Here is a 13,860-nt window from a genome sequence, read left to right as displayed (position 1 = left end):
ACTATGAGATGAAAACAACTAATAATATTAAGTGATGAAGTGAAATTTGTTGCAATTTTGCTTTTTTACACAAATTATTCCCTAAAACAAACTTCACAAAAGATCAACAGAAAATCCAATTTAATTACTAATAAAAATAAATGAATAAATACTGTAGTGGTCATCAGCATCTTTCCAGAAAAGCTTATTTTGAAATTATTCTGAAGAAAAATTACAGTTTCTCATATTCTTCTCTGATGGAGAAGTACTACATGAATAAAAAGTTCCCTGGGTTAGCTGAATGCTAACCCAAGTCCACGGGCTTGATCTTGATGTGGATACCATTGAGTGAGTGAAGCACCAGTCTCGGAATAATCTTGGGTTTCCTGGTGGGGTCCTCGATCAGCTGATATCTCCTCAGAGTCTGGGCGACCACCACTTTCATCTCATTCATTGCAAAGGTCTGACCGATGCAGTTCCTACGGGAGAGAGAGAAAAAAAGGAATAGCAATGTAAAGAACACGAGAACCAGGGGCAATGGCATAGAAAAAAAGAGATGTTATTCCAAGAGTTATTATTAGATACATGCAACAGACTGATGTTTTCATTGTCATATTCTTCCCTCTCATGGTAGGGCTATTTCATACTCAAAATACCATTTAAAGGCAAAGAGCTGGTAACAAAATAGACTACAGAGCCAATCCCCCCCCTCCTCTATTCTTAATCTTTCACTGTGTTCATAACATGTTGTATGATTAATTTCTCCTGAATTACATGATTAAAAACACATGAAAGTAATGCAGTTGGTCAGTGTTCAGTTGTTTGGATCAGTCATATCCTCAAGGGAGAAATAAAGGAAAGACTTTAGAGGAGAAAAAAAAATCCCGGATTACAGATATCTACATGTGCGGTGCTAATCTGATATGCTTAATATACAACTTCCCTGAACTTGGGTTTATGTAACCTTGGCAAAGGGGATGATGCTTTAAAGAGGACTAACAACACAGACTCTTATTGTTATCTGTAGCTTACTCTAACAAAATGAAAAAAAAAAAAAAAAGAAAAAGAAATGTGATAGTAAAATTAAGTCTTGTACTGTTTATGGCATCCAGGCATCTCTATCAGACATATTTCTATTAGACATTTATTTGCATTCAAGTGCTGAAGCAAAACTAAATTATGAACCCTCTAAATTTCTAAAATAAATCTTCACTTTACAAGTTTTGCAGCATTCAAGCCATCGTTTGTGCTACTGCTTGAGCTGAATTGCATGCCCGCAGTCTTCAGGTAAATAAGGTGAGGTAAATAAGATGCCACTGAGGTGACAAACAGACTGCGTGTTTCTCTGACACAGTGACTAAAGCACATGACGGCGTGTTGACAAACCTGGTTCCAGCAGAAAAAGGCACAAAGGCGTATGGTGATCTGTTTGAGGAATTCTCTGGCAGGAAACGGAGTGGGTCAAACACCTTTGGAGACACAAAAGGATTTAAAAAAAGCTATAGATCTTAAAGCACTAGATACTTGTGCTCATACATCTTAAGTCGACATTTTTTTTTTTTAATCCAAGGCACATTAGTCCTCTACTGTTGGCCACTGAGCAACACTGGCACCTCAATGGTAGTTACCCAGGGAGGTGAGAACATGTTTCATTTACTTCCTAAGGCTTGCGAAGACTGGAATTAACACCCTCCAGTGACTTCTACCACCCACAAAGTCCTCACTTACATCTGGGTTCTCCCAAACTGTTGCATTTCTGTGAATCCCAAACACACTGCCTCCAACAAGACAACCTGCACAAAGGAGACAAAAATGAATATTGTGAAATCACTTGTTGACGTGTATGTTAAACAATGCTGAAATAGTAAAAGGGGAAAACAAGGAACATACAACCTAATTTTCATTTTACCAGGACCGTGAACAAGAGACTTCAGGCAAAACCAACCAAGGTAGAGTAAAGGTTGTGATGGGAGCAAAGGCAAAATCAGTAGGCCAGCTAATGGTTATCAGTGACAAAGGACCCCTCTAAAGAAATTAGTAATTAGACATATTTAGGTTGTCAGGGTCTAATTAGACACATATACACCAACAACCTGCAGGCACAGTCCTCCCATCAAAGAAAGTTATGGGTTTGGTTGTTTTCCGTAGTATTCCTGGTACAGGAGGGTAAAGGCGGAGGGATTCTTTGATGCACATTGTGGTATAGGGAATTTTACTCAGATCCTCCCTGAAAACAGAAATACACACACACCATGTTAGTACTGGTGAGCTTATTTATCAAGTCAGCACAATGTCCATGCACAAATTTTTAATGACTTCCACAATGTGGCAACAGTCTGATGCAGTAGCCTACCACTCAATGGTGTCCTTTCCCTCCAGGGCGTGGATGATCTCGTCCCTGCACATTTGCTGGTGTTCTGGGTTGCAGGCCAGACAGTAGAGGATGAAAGAGATGCCACTGGCTGTGGTGTCATGGCCCTCAAACATGAAGGTGTCCACTTCTGCTCGTATGTCCTCATCTGACAGACCCTGCTGCTTCTCGTCCTGACAGTCGACCAAGTGATAAAAACTGATGGTCATCTAGTGCACCCTGACAAACGCTGTATAGAATGAGTCATGACACTGAGAGAGAAATAGAAATAACTCCACTGTTGGTTCCCGAAAAGCTGCCAATAAATGTTTTTTTTTTCCAGACAACTCACTGTAACCCAGTGGCTGGTAAACATGGAACACGATAAGGCATTACTGGCTCACACAGGGCTCATGGCTTAAATTTATTGAATGGGAATTTGGGTGGGCGGTACACCCTGCCGCAAATATCATCAAGTTAGGTTAGGCAGAATTGAAATGGATGTCATTTGCTATCTAATGGCATCCATCCATCCAAAGTGCACAACAATAAGATGGCAGACACTTTCCAAAGTCTGTAGGTTGTTGAGCATTCAGCCAGTTTGATCCAGCCTGCATCATCCAAAACACACAGTCTGGTGGATTAGTAACACTTTGAAGATAATGAATCAGAAGTTTATGGACAGGGATAGGAAATGTGATAAATGGCTTGACCCATTTATCATAGTTTTTAACCCCAATTAATTTATAACGGGGGCAAATGGCCTCTGAAGAGCCTATAGGCTTATAAACCAGAACAAACCTGACAAACTGCTCTGTGGCTCCATCCACAAATAGTTTAAAAAAAGAAAAGTCCCAGCCCCATCCCGACCTCAACTAAACAAATAAGTCACAAATTAAGCTCAAACCAAACTGAACCTTTCCGGTCCCTTTGGGTCCTGTTGTGTTTGGGCATAAATGTCAAGCTGTTGCCTGGGATCGGAAACAATGAACCCGTTTGACTGAAAAGTCCACAGACTGTCTGCAGAGACTGAGCGCACAGATTTTAATATATTCTCTTGAGAGCTCTTAGAGATTATCTGGGCTTAATCCTGCTATTTGTCCATGCAACTCCCATTTTTGTGACAATGTAATTTTAAAAAAAGGACTAGACAGTGACCAAAAGGTGGTTACATAACATATATGCTTATAGCGGCACACACAATGACATAATGACTAGTTCCTTGCTAATATCATAAATTTGACGAACATGGGTGGTTAAACCCATTAGAGGGCTCTGCCTGTGATCATAGAGCTAAAGTTACCATGCATAACTATAATTCCTTAATAATATCATTATTCTGGACAAAATGATTTTGTGGTGGTGGTTCGGGTTGTGATGATATAATGTACCCTTGCACAGAGAAGGATGTCCAGGAAGTCCAGGTTTCTCTTGCTTTGTATTTGGTCCAGTCCATTCATTTCCTTTAGTGCTTCTTTCCTCTTTTTTATGACTTCCTCTATGAAAGAAAGGTAAGAGAGGAGTATAAGACACATGGCTATTGCAGACTCTTCGTAGTGACATATTAGATATAATGTAATCTGTAATACCAGTATAATCTGTAATGCAGTATCTCATCAATATAGGCTTACAGTATCCTGTAATTCTAGGTGATCAGATCCAGTGTCACTAGGATTTGGAGATAGCTCAGAAGCCATTAATCAAATGGCCAGTATTCATTCAGAGCTTACCTGTATGACTGTGAGCCACCCTGCATGCTTTCCTAAATCTGAAGCCATGTGGGCTGAGGTGGAAAACGATGTCACTGTGGTACGGAAAGGTCCTGAAGCGCAGGAAGGTCAGATGAGTAAGCTCGTACACGGCTTTGATGTACGCGTTTGTCCCACTGAAATGAGAACACAACATTAATACCAAAATTCACCCCAATCACAATTCAGATCTAGGCGAAGCAAGAAACAACGTCAGAAGATAAAATTAAATCAGAGGCTGTGGTTAAAACAGTCCCATCACAGCGCTGACTAACCCCTCGTGTTGACAGTCGCTGTTGCAGCTGAAGGCACACTTCATGATGCTGTCCAGTGTCATGAGACTCACGTGCTCAAACAACTCAAAAGACTCACTGGTTTGTGCATAACCCTCCCATTTGTCCTGCAAGTGGTGCGAGAGTAGATGTGATTTCTCTGCAGGAGCTGGACAGAACAAATTACTACATTTCTCCTTTCACACACTCATTGACTCAACCTTCTTCACAAATGAGTCACCTATCAAAACAACAGGTTGTAAATCTGAGAGGAGTAATGCGAGTAGCCCCAAGCCACTGTTATTTCCGACTGTGACGGTTAAGGTTAGGGTTAAGGTTAGGGTTAGGGTTAGGGTTAAGGTCAGGAGGTTAGTCTAACGCAATCTTCATTTTGTTGACCAAACTGCTGAACCACATTAGGGACGTAGTCATAAGCAGTGTTGCATGTGAACACTTAAATTGTTGTTTTATTATTATTGTGCCATATTGAAGAACTGTGGTGAGACGCAATATTGCTGCTATTGTTTATTAATTAATTTGAATTGTTTATTATTGATCATATTTGTGCATGTTGTTTTTTCAATGAATTTGGGCAGATTTTGAGCAGTTATTATTGGGCTGGAAAATATCAAACCAATCTGGCAACACAGGTTACAAGATGTGACTATGTACAGGTGTTAAAGTTAATGCCAGCAGAATTTTACACTTGTTTTGTTTGCTGGCATCTCGAGTGCATTAATGGCAGTATTTTACAACAGCAAAGAAAATTCCCATAACCCACTACATGCTGCAGAGACAGGGCATGAAGAAGAGGTGAGGTGAACATACCAACATAGTTTTGGCAGAATCTGAGATCAGTTTTGTGTATGGCTTCAAAACATTATAATGGAAACCCGGGGTCAGAAGCCGTCTGTGGCGTGACCACTTCTGGCCATTTGACACCAGTAAACCTTCTCCTAAAAAGCAAAATGGAGAGAGGGAAGAGAGAGTGAGAGCTCAATAAACAAGTCACTAATAGGCTGTGAATATATGCTGAGACGAATTCTGTGCAGGATTACCAATCCAAGGTGATAGAAAATCAAATGCAAAATCATCTTTTGGCTCTGTAGAAAAGATAAAAAAAATGTTAGAGAAAGATCTTTCACTGTACACCAGGCATGCACACACACACACACACACACACACACCTGTTGAGGTCAGCAAGGTTTTTGCATAGTCCGGGTGGTGAATGTTGAGAAATGAAACAAAAGGACCAAACCACAATGGAAAAGCCAAAGGGTATTGCTCCCCCCATTTTATCAAATGGTCAAAGTCTGTCCCGTCTTGTTTTAACTGCAAGAGTAAAGAGAGAACGTATTTACAATTAAAAAAAAACCTTAAATGAACCTCCTGACTCTGGGCTATATGCTTTATATTTAGGCTCTGTGTAAAATCACAATCTGGAGTTTCTATGAGTATATTTAATCTCCATATGGGAATTTTCATTTGCCCATATGTTCTTTTACGTTTCCCTTAACCCATCAGTACTGTATCTGACTGAAAAGCTCTGCACAGTCATTACTTGAATGAAGAAATACTGTAAAAATATGTATCATGCATCATATAACATGTATCATCATCTTGCAGTTGTTACAATCTTATTGCACATTTATTACCTCCTTGACATGTCCCAGAAGCCAGTGGGCTGGTGGTCCCGCAAAAGCTCCAACGTTTCGGAGCTCTTTCTTTCTTTTGGCGATCAGTGCAGTTAAAAGTGAAGTAAAGATGACGACAAAACAAATGAGTGCAAACGAGTGAGGCAGGTCCTGCAGAAACTGTGAGGTTTTACTGATAGTTTCAGTTAATTCCATTCTGATTAGATGTATAGAAATATTCCAGCGGACTCAGCAGAGTGCTGAAAAAGGCCTGTGCATGCAGCAAAATGAGGTGACCCGCTCGGCTTCAGGTGTGAACGTTTAAGTAGAGGATACGGCTGCAGGGGTCGGTGGCCTGTACGGTGGGTGGAGGAGTGACCACAAGCCTGTGTACCTAGCCCGATGAGAGGAGACTAGAATCACCTCTGGGAAAAAAAAAAAAAAAAAAAAAGATGACTTGGATATATAAGACGTTTTACTCACTGAAAAAAACCCTCAAAACTGAAGATTTTTCCCTTACAGAAATCCCACAATGTTTCTATTCATGTAAATTTATTTATCCCTTCTTTCATTCATTTACTTATGCACTTTCTTCACATCGTGCTGGATATGAGTGTAATTTGTTAATCAGTCTTTCAAAAACTGATAACTAAAACTACCTAAATCTCCCAGCAGTACCTCCCACAGAACAGGGCACCAAGTAAATTATTAAATTAATATTTTTTGTGGACCAATACCACAGAGTCGAAAACTCTGAAGCCATTATGTTTTCATTATCAAAAACAAATGCAACTTCCTCACTCAACTGACACCTCTAATTCAAAATCACCTTCCTCACATCTGAGACATTTAAAACTTTGAAATGTTCAAAAGAAACTGAAACACATCTGAATCTTGCTCCCAAACTTTTTGATGTGTTTTGAGTCTGTGGTGTCAAAAACAAAAGGTTACTCACTCCTGCACTCTGACTGATTGACTGATTTGTCCTTCGCGTCTCTCCTCCCACTCTAATTAGCTGTGATTGACACGAAGCTATTATCTTTGCAAATTTACATAATTTATTATCATTAGCTGGTGTACCAAATTCTTTGTCATGGGACTCATTTATCATCATCTCTGAATCTGCAAAATGTTAAGTTTTTAAAATGAAGAAAAAAAACAAACAAAAACAAAAACAAACAAACAAACAAAAAAAAGCATCTAAAGTGTCTGTAAAGATTAAGTGGAGATACTTTGAGGTTTAATTGTATTTGATCTGGGCTCTGTTATTGACTGCAAACTGGACTCCCAGCACACGGGCAACAAACTCCAAAGTTCAGCAGCGCCTCAGGGAAACTGCTTAATGCAGACACAACGATTTTTATAAAAAAAAATCTTTATAGAGAACACGGTGTCCTCCTGCATCCAGTGCTGGGAGGGGGGAGGGGGAGTCTCTCAGTTTAGAAGAACAAACTGGACAGCAAGAAGAGAACTGGTGGGATCAGGAAGTCAAACAAAGACCATGTCCAAATTCTCACAACAGTAAACACTCAACCTTGCCCCGAGGACGCTGGACGATCCTTCTCACGGGCCAGAATATAGTCATGCTCTTTAGATATGATGAGGTGGTAATGAGTGATAATGATGGGGTGGACCGGATGGGTTCATTGTTTAAGTCAAATTTCCTTCAGGGCAGTCCAGGTTCATTCATTTATCCCTTCCTTCATGTGATAGTGTTTTTAAAACATTGTTCATGTCTTTCTGTGTTATTTTGCAGTTTGCTTGATAAATGAAGCTCACTGTAATTCCGTGGCTTTTCAAAGTTACAAGTCACTGTTCAGGTGTTTTGCACATCTGTGCCAGATGTTGTGGTACGTTTGGGTTGATTCTGGCCCGTTTAGGTTTTTGCTGAAGCCGAAGTTGTTGGTGGGATTTCCTGATGTCAGCCGCTTCTGCTGCTAAAAGCCCTTTGAGGGATTATACTGGTGGATGCCTCATGGTTTATTCAGGCCTTATAGCAGCTGGGGATCTGATGACCGGCAGGGTGTATGTTGATGGCTCGGAGCTTGTTCTCTCCATTGAGCCGACACTTCAGGACTTGTCTTGCTCTCTCTCTCTCTGTGTGTGTGTGTGTGTGCTCGAATCGTGTTTTCCTTCTTGCCTCATCATCTCGGTCACCATGTGACTGTGGAATCCCCAAGGTGCTTGTACTGTAATTGGCCTCCATGTCTGTTAGTGTGGCTCCCTCAGTGCAAACACTCTGCCTGGTCTGCTAGTGGAGACCAGTGGCAGATTCCCTGTGTGCTGTCTGGCGTCACTGCAATTACAGTCATCCATCACCAACTTTCGGGACTGGAGACTTACCTTCGCTGCAGAGGCACTGAGCCCAAGGTTCAAACAAACTCTAGTCTCACAGTTGCCAGGTCTTACACCGAAATTCCCCCACTTTATCCATCTGCTTGTGCAATATGCTTGCATTTGTACAAGCACTGATTATTAATGAATCAAATAATTTTGCTACAGTTAATATAATTATGAAGTCAGTTATTAATAGAGTTATGAACACAAATACACATTATTATTTTCCATAGAGATAGGTGTCTTTGGGTGCCACCTCATGAGGGAGTGGAGGGAAAGAAGGAGGCAGGTGCAACAGGTGCAGCGACATCCAGAGAGGGACCAGCAGTGACACCATGTGACAACAGCAGAAAAACAAACTGTTCAGGTGAGCTTCGTCTGCGCTGTGGAGGGCAGCAGCACGGCGTTGTTCATCTGCCAGGAAAGAAGAAGAAGAAGAAGAAGAAGAAGAAGAGGCAGATGATAAATCAATAAACATCAGTCTTCAAGATGTGATCCATGATGAAAGGAGGAAACTATTTCTGAAGTTATTAAAACTGTTGTAATTATAATACAGACAGATAAATGCAAAGAAGAAACTTTTTTAAGAAATAGGGGAGGAATTTAATATCTTGAATAAAAGAAAAAAAAAAGCCAAATTGGCAATGAAATATTTAATGAAGTATGATTTATTTCATTTTATTTCGTTTTATTTTATTTTATTTTATTTTATTTTATTTTATTTTATTTTATTTTATTTTATTTTATTTTATTTTATCATTGTAGTCTCTCCGATCGTCACTGGGTGGCGGTAATGTGCCTTTTCATGTTTGCTAGCCGTTGTTAAACAACGGTGAGGAAGAAGAAGCAGAAGAAGCAGAAGAAGAAGAAGAAGAAGAAGACCGCCGTTTCATTGAAAATTGACTGACCTGTTTTGCCTTGTTTTCACAGGCGTTGCATGTTATTATCTTGACTTTACCAACCTGTTGAAGCAAAAAACGAAATTACGTTGACTTGAGTACAGCTAATGCTAAGGTTAGCTCATGGCAGCTAACTACCCGCTGCATGGTGTGTTAGCATGCTAGGCGGCTAGCTACCAGGCCATGTAGGGTTACTGAGCAGATCTGCGGTTTCTGATGGTGAATCTCTAAAGTACCGTTTCATAAGTAAGTGGAAATCTACTTTCTGTGTTTTTAGTGCTGCAGCATGCAAACAGTATGCAAATTTGAGGAGCCGATAAAGTAGCTAACACTAAAGCTTAGCATTGATGTTTGCTCGTCTACCTTAGCGGCTGTATAACTTAAGTCACTTGTTACAAAGTTGTTGTTTAGAGTGAGCGCCTGAAAGAACTGACACAATATAATTTCCTATCCGTAGATTCAGATAGAGGGACGTGTTTTGTGTATCTGAGAGAAGATGGAGGCTCCTCCTGTTACTGTCATGCCTGTCACTGTGGGCACCATCAACATGATGGAGTATCTGTTACAAGGTAAGTCAAACATGAAAAAGTGCCTCGGTATTGATGTTTTACACCAGGAATAGCTAATAGAGGGCCAATCCTGCAGCTTTATTCCAAGCCCAGGTTAAACTGTTTCCTAGCACACTTTCAGTTAAAAAGGGGAGAAATAATCTGGCGTAGTATTTTGGTGAGATGAATACTTCCTAATCCTGCTCCTCTGTTGACTCTCAGGCAGCGTGTTGGACCAGGCCCTCGACAGCCTCTTGCACCGCCTCCGAGGTCTGTGTGACAACATGGAGCCCGAGCCCTTCATGGATCATGAGCTGGTTTACCTTCTGAAGGGCCAACAAGGCAACCCTTTCATTCTGCGTGCCCGGCGCTCCCTCTCCCACGCCACAGCTCCGTGGCACCTGCGCTACCTGGGCCAGCCCGAAGTCGGAGACAAGAGCCGTCACGCCCTGGTGCGCAACTGTGTGGACGTGGCTGCCTCGCACAGCCTGCCCGAGTTCCTGAATGAGATGGGTTTCCGCATGGACCACGAGTTTGTGGCTAACGGGCACATATTCCGTAAAGGCGCGATGAAAGTGGTGGTCAGTAAGCTGTCGCGCATCCTGGTGCCGGGGAATACAGAGAACACCGAGCGGCTCTCGCTGTCCTACCTGGTGGAGCTGAGTGTGTTGGCGCCCGCCGGCCAGGACACCGTGTCCGAGGACATGCGCAGCTTCGCCGAGCAGCTCAAACCCCTGGTTCACCTGGAGAAGATTGACCCCAGCAAGCAGAGACACTGAGTGATGTCATTTAGGCGGTTAAATCTCATCTCACTGTCATGGACGAATCAGACCTCTCTTGCCTGTGAACTTTTTTTCATCAGACTGATTCTAACCCGAGCGACCGAGGACAGTTTTCTCTCAAGTACTCTGATGATACATAAAGGAGAAAATAATACAAATTTGATGTGAGTCTTTCACTTCTGGTCATTTTGCAAACTGATGACAAGTAGAGTGTGATTATAAAATAAAACTGCATTCCATCAGTTTGCACTAAAGCTGGGCCTTGTATTTTTAAAATTGACTATCCACAACTTTTTTCATATAAATAAACATTTGTTGTGCTATCTTCTTGTCAGTGATGTTAAAATACGTAAATACAAAAACTATTATTTTGACAGATATTGCAGTGATGATAATATTTGCAGTTTTAGTTGAAGAGATCATTTTTACATCATAATTTTCATTTTAACTGGGGGGGGGGAAATACAGTAAAATGAGGATGTAATTTTTATTAAATTTATTTATATATATTTTTTCTGGGGTCTATACCAAACCATCATGTTTTTTTTTTGTGTTTTTTTTTCTTTGTTTTTTTTTTTTTTTTTTTTAATATCTGAAGAACATGATTAGTAGGTTAGATGTGAATTTAACTTTAACAGAAAAATGCAGCTGCTGTGATTTTGATATTGCACTTATCCATATTGCGATGTCAATATGATTTTGATTAACTGTGCAGCCCTAGTCTGTAGTAAGTCCAATTTCTTGCGTGTTTTCTTGGAATTCCATTCGCTTGACAAAGACAACAAGAGTCTTTGCTCTTTGGGTTGATATATTTTGCCTCCTGGATGTTGACAGGTGAAAAAAAAAACAAAAAACAAATAGCATTTAGGAGGGAACACCCAAAACACAGAGCGAGGTTTTAAATTAGACCTCAGTGACAGCTGTTCCCACAGAGTGATATCACCCACACAGTCTGTTCTGAAATAGACTCATCTATTTCTTAAGTGTTTCAAAACTTTGCCAGAGTTGATGGTTTTTTTTTTTTTTTTCTGGTATTGATTCCTTGTTATTGAAAGTACTCATGAGCGTCTGAGTCTGTTGACACCCACTAGGGGTCTCCCTTGCCCTTTTTGTAAGTCGGGCTGTCTGGTTCAAGCCAGCTCAATAACCACCTCAGATCATCTACACATGAGCTGTAGTTGCCATGGAAATAATTAGCTGCGAGATCTGCACATCTCTTCCCCCCTCTCTAATTGGCTTTCTCAATTGCTTAATGATACATAGACCTGTGAAAGCCTTCTTTTCTTCCCCTGAACAAAAGCATTGATTTTCCCTCTCTTCCCCTCTCATTTCTACTATTAACCCATTAGTGCCTCTTTCATGGCAACCTGAGCTGAGACTATTACACATGAAAGCACTACAGCCGCCTCAGGTTCTTCACTGTTCATACTGGGTTCCGAAATGGCCATAACACTAGTGTGTCCTCATTATGGCCAGTCTGCTGTGGAGACTGAAGTAACTATCTAATGCACATCCTGTCAGTTACGATAATAGTGTAGGCAATAAGTCATAAGTGCTTCTAATAATACCCCTGCAGGAAGATGCATTTGCAGGGGTTGCAATGTAAAGTGACCATGTGCACGTTTTAGGGGAGAGCTGGAGGGCAGGTGGCTGTCTCCGCGCATTGACCTACCTGCATATCAAGGCTCATGAGGACAAGCTCGTTGGGGCGGAAAGGTGAGGAGATGACTATTCCTTGCAGCACAGGCGCACGCTGAAAGCCATGCTTTGTATGTTCCATTATAAATACTATTTCAATGGGATTCTGTTAATTTCCATGTTGGCTTGAAGGTAAATCTGTTCTTTTTTGCAACTGAACTTCATTTTAAAGTTCCTTGAACAGTACACTAAGTTGACCGTCAATGAGACCAGAATATATGATGGAGACAGTTTTTATGTTCTTTTAACCACCAGAAGCAGACTTCTGGCCCTTAGGACTAAAGCATGATGTTTCAGCTCTAAGTGAATTATGTATTAAAGAGGCAGATGCCTCCTTGCCCAAGGCTTTATATGTCCAGCAGGGATACACTACAGTCTGCTGGCTTTCTTCCATTTAAACTTGTGTTTAGCACAGTGCTCTTTGGTGATGAGCTGGACTCCCACTGCACCTCTACTCCATACTGCCTGGAGAACAGAGGCAGAGCTGGGCTAATCAGTGTCTTGGCATCAGGCCTACTCAGCTATTGTGGATCTAGCCAACCAATGGCTTGTGCAAGTGAGTGATTTAACTCATTGCTGGAGGCCAAGTGATATGCTGTTTGGCTTATTTGAAGAAATGGAGACAAGAGGGCCTCCCTAAAACTTGATATTTCTATGAATGTGGTGTCTTGTGGGAGGTCACAGTAAGAAAGTATTCATTGAAGAGACTGGCTTCATTTTCTGTGGTTTTGTTGGAACATGAAGTCATTAAGCAAATTATGGTGGGCCTGGAATCATAATTATACCAATATTTGTTTTATGCTTGCAAGCTGACCCATTACAAACAAATTTATAATACATCTGTTATGCTTTTTTTTTTCTTTTTCTTTTTCTTTTTTTTTTAAGCCAACTAGAAATTTCAAATGTAAGGCCACCTGTTGAGGTAGATTACATTGTATGACAGGATTGTGCAGCTGTACAGTTTTATGTACCTATATGCAGGGTATACACACTTTCATCCACAGTGTGTTATTGTAATGCAACAATCCACTTGCACTGTCCACTCATCCCCTTCAGTCATCATTTCCTGAACATCTCAACTCATTAGAGAACAATTATATTTGCTGCACTTCTGGCAGTGAAAGCAGCACCATGCTGATTTCCCCTCTTGGTCCATTTTTATTGTTGTGGGTCTTTAACCGTTAAATATAATTAATAGGCCGAGTTAGATAGTGTTAGATAAACATGCTTTGTTATACCTCTTATGGTGCAGAGAAGCCATTACCTGTATGTGTCTTGACTTTACATTCCACAACACAGTCTTAATTAAAAGTCTTGGCACAAATGATCTTTGCTGTCTCTGAACATTATGTTCATACTTGGCAGAGCTGGTGCCAAGATCTCTGCCACAATAAGCTCGCTCTTGCCCGGGGCAGGAAGTCTTTAAGTCAGCCTAAATTGGGCCAATGCCACGGAGGGGTGAAATCCGGCCTCGCCTACTCAGGAACATTCCCGATACTTGGATTGGAGCCCTCTCCTTCCGGTGTCATTGGGAGCCCATATGCTTGTTAGGCAGTGTGGGTTGTTTGCTGTGAGGGGAGGAGAACTGGAGGGGAGGTGTTTTCCCAGACAGG

General features: G+C 41.1%; 2 protein-coding genes across 2 annotated transcripts; one reads left to right on the top strand and one right to left on the bottom strand.

Annotated features, from left to right (window-relative positions):
- Window positions 1–283: 283 nt before the first annotated feature.
- LOC115373659 (cytochrome P450 4B1-like) lies at window positions 284–6,199 on the bottom strand. The gene is made up of 12 exons (XM_030072151.1): window positions 6,005–6,199; window positions 5,537–5,681; window positions 5,408–5,452; window positions 5,178–5,305; window positions 4,353–4,477; window positions 4,060–4,214; window positions 3,721–3,827; window positions 2,333–2,523; window positions 2,073–2,206; window positions 1,708–1,772; window positions 1,366–1,448; window positions 284–458 (listed from the first exon to the last, which is right to left on the bottom strand). The coding sequence occupies exons 1-12, from the start codon at window positions 6,197–6,199 to the stop codon at window positions 284–286; spliced, it is 1,548 nt and encodes a 515-aa protein (XP_029928011.1).
- A 2,949-nt stretch (window positions 6,200–9,148) lies between these two features.
- Window positions 9,149–10,872, top strand: med18 (mediator of RNA polymerase II transcription, subunit 18 homolog (yeast)). Its single transcript, XM_030071534.1, has 3 exons — window positions 9,149–9,465; window positions 9,677–9,788; window positions 9,990–10,872. Exons 2-3 carry the CDS (start codon window positions 9,716–9,718, stop codon window positions 10,544–10,546), a joined length of 630 nt encoding a protein of 209 aa, XP_029927394.1. The 5' UTR covers window positions 9,149–9,465; window positions 9,677–9,715; the 3' UTR covers window positions 10,547–10,872.
- Window positions 10,873–13,860: the final 2,988 nt, after the last annotated feature.

The sequence above is a fragment of the Myripristis murdjan genome, chromosome 16 (assembly GCF_902150065.1).
Source record: "Myripristis murdjan chromosome 16, fMyrMur1.1, whole genome shotgun sequence".
Classification (NCBI taxonomy): domain Eukaryota; kingdom Metazoa; phylum Chordata; class Actinopteri; order Holocentriformes; family Holocentridae; genus Myripristis; species Myripristis murdjan.
The sequence above is the reverse complement of the archived record's forward strand: the minus strand, read 5'-3'. Positions and strand labels throughout refer to the sequence as shown.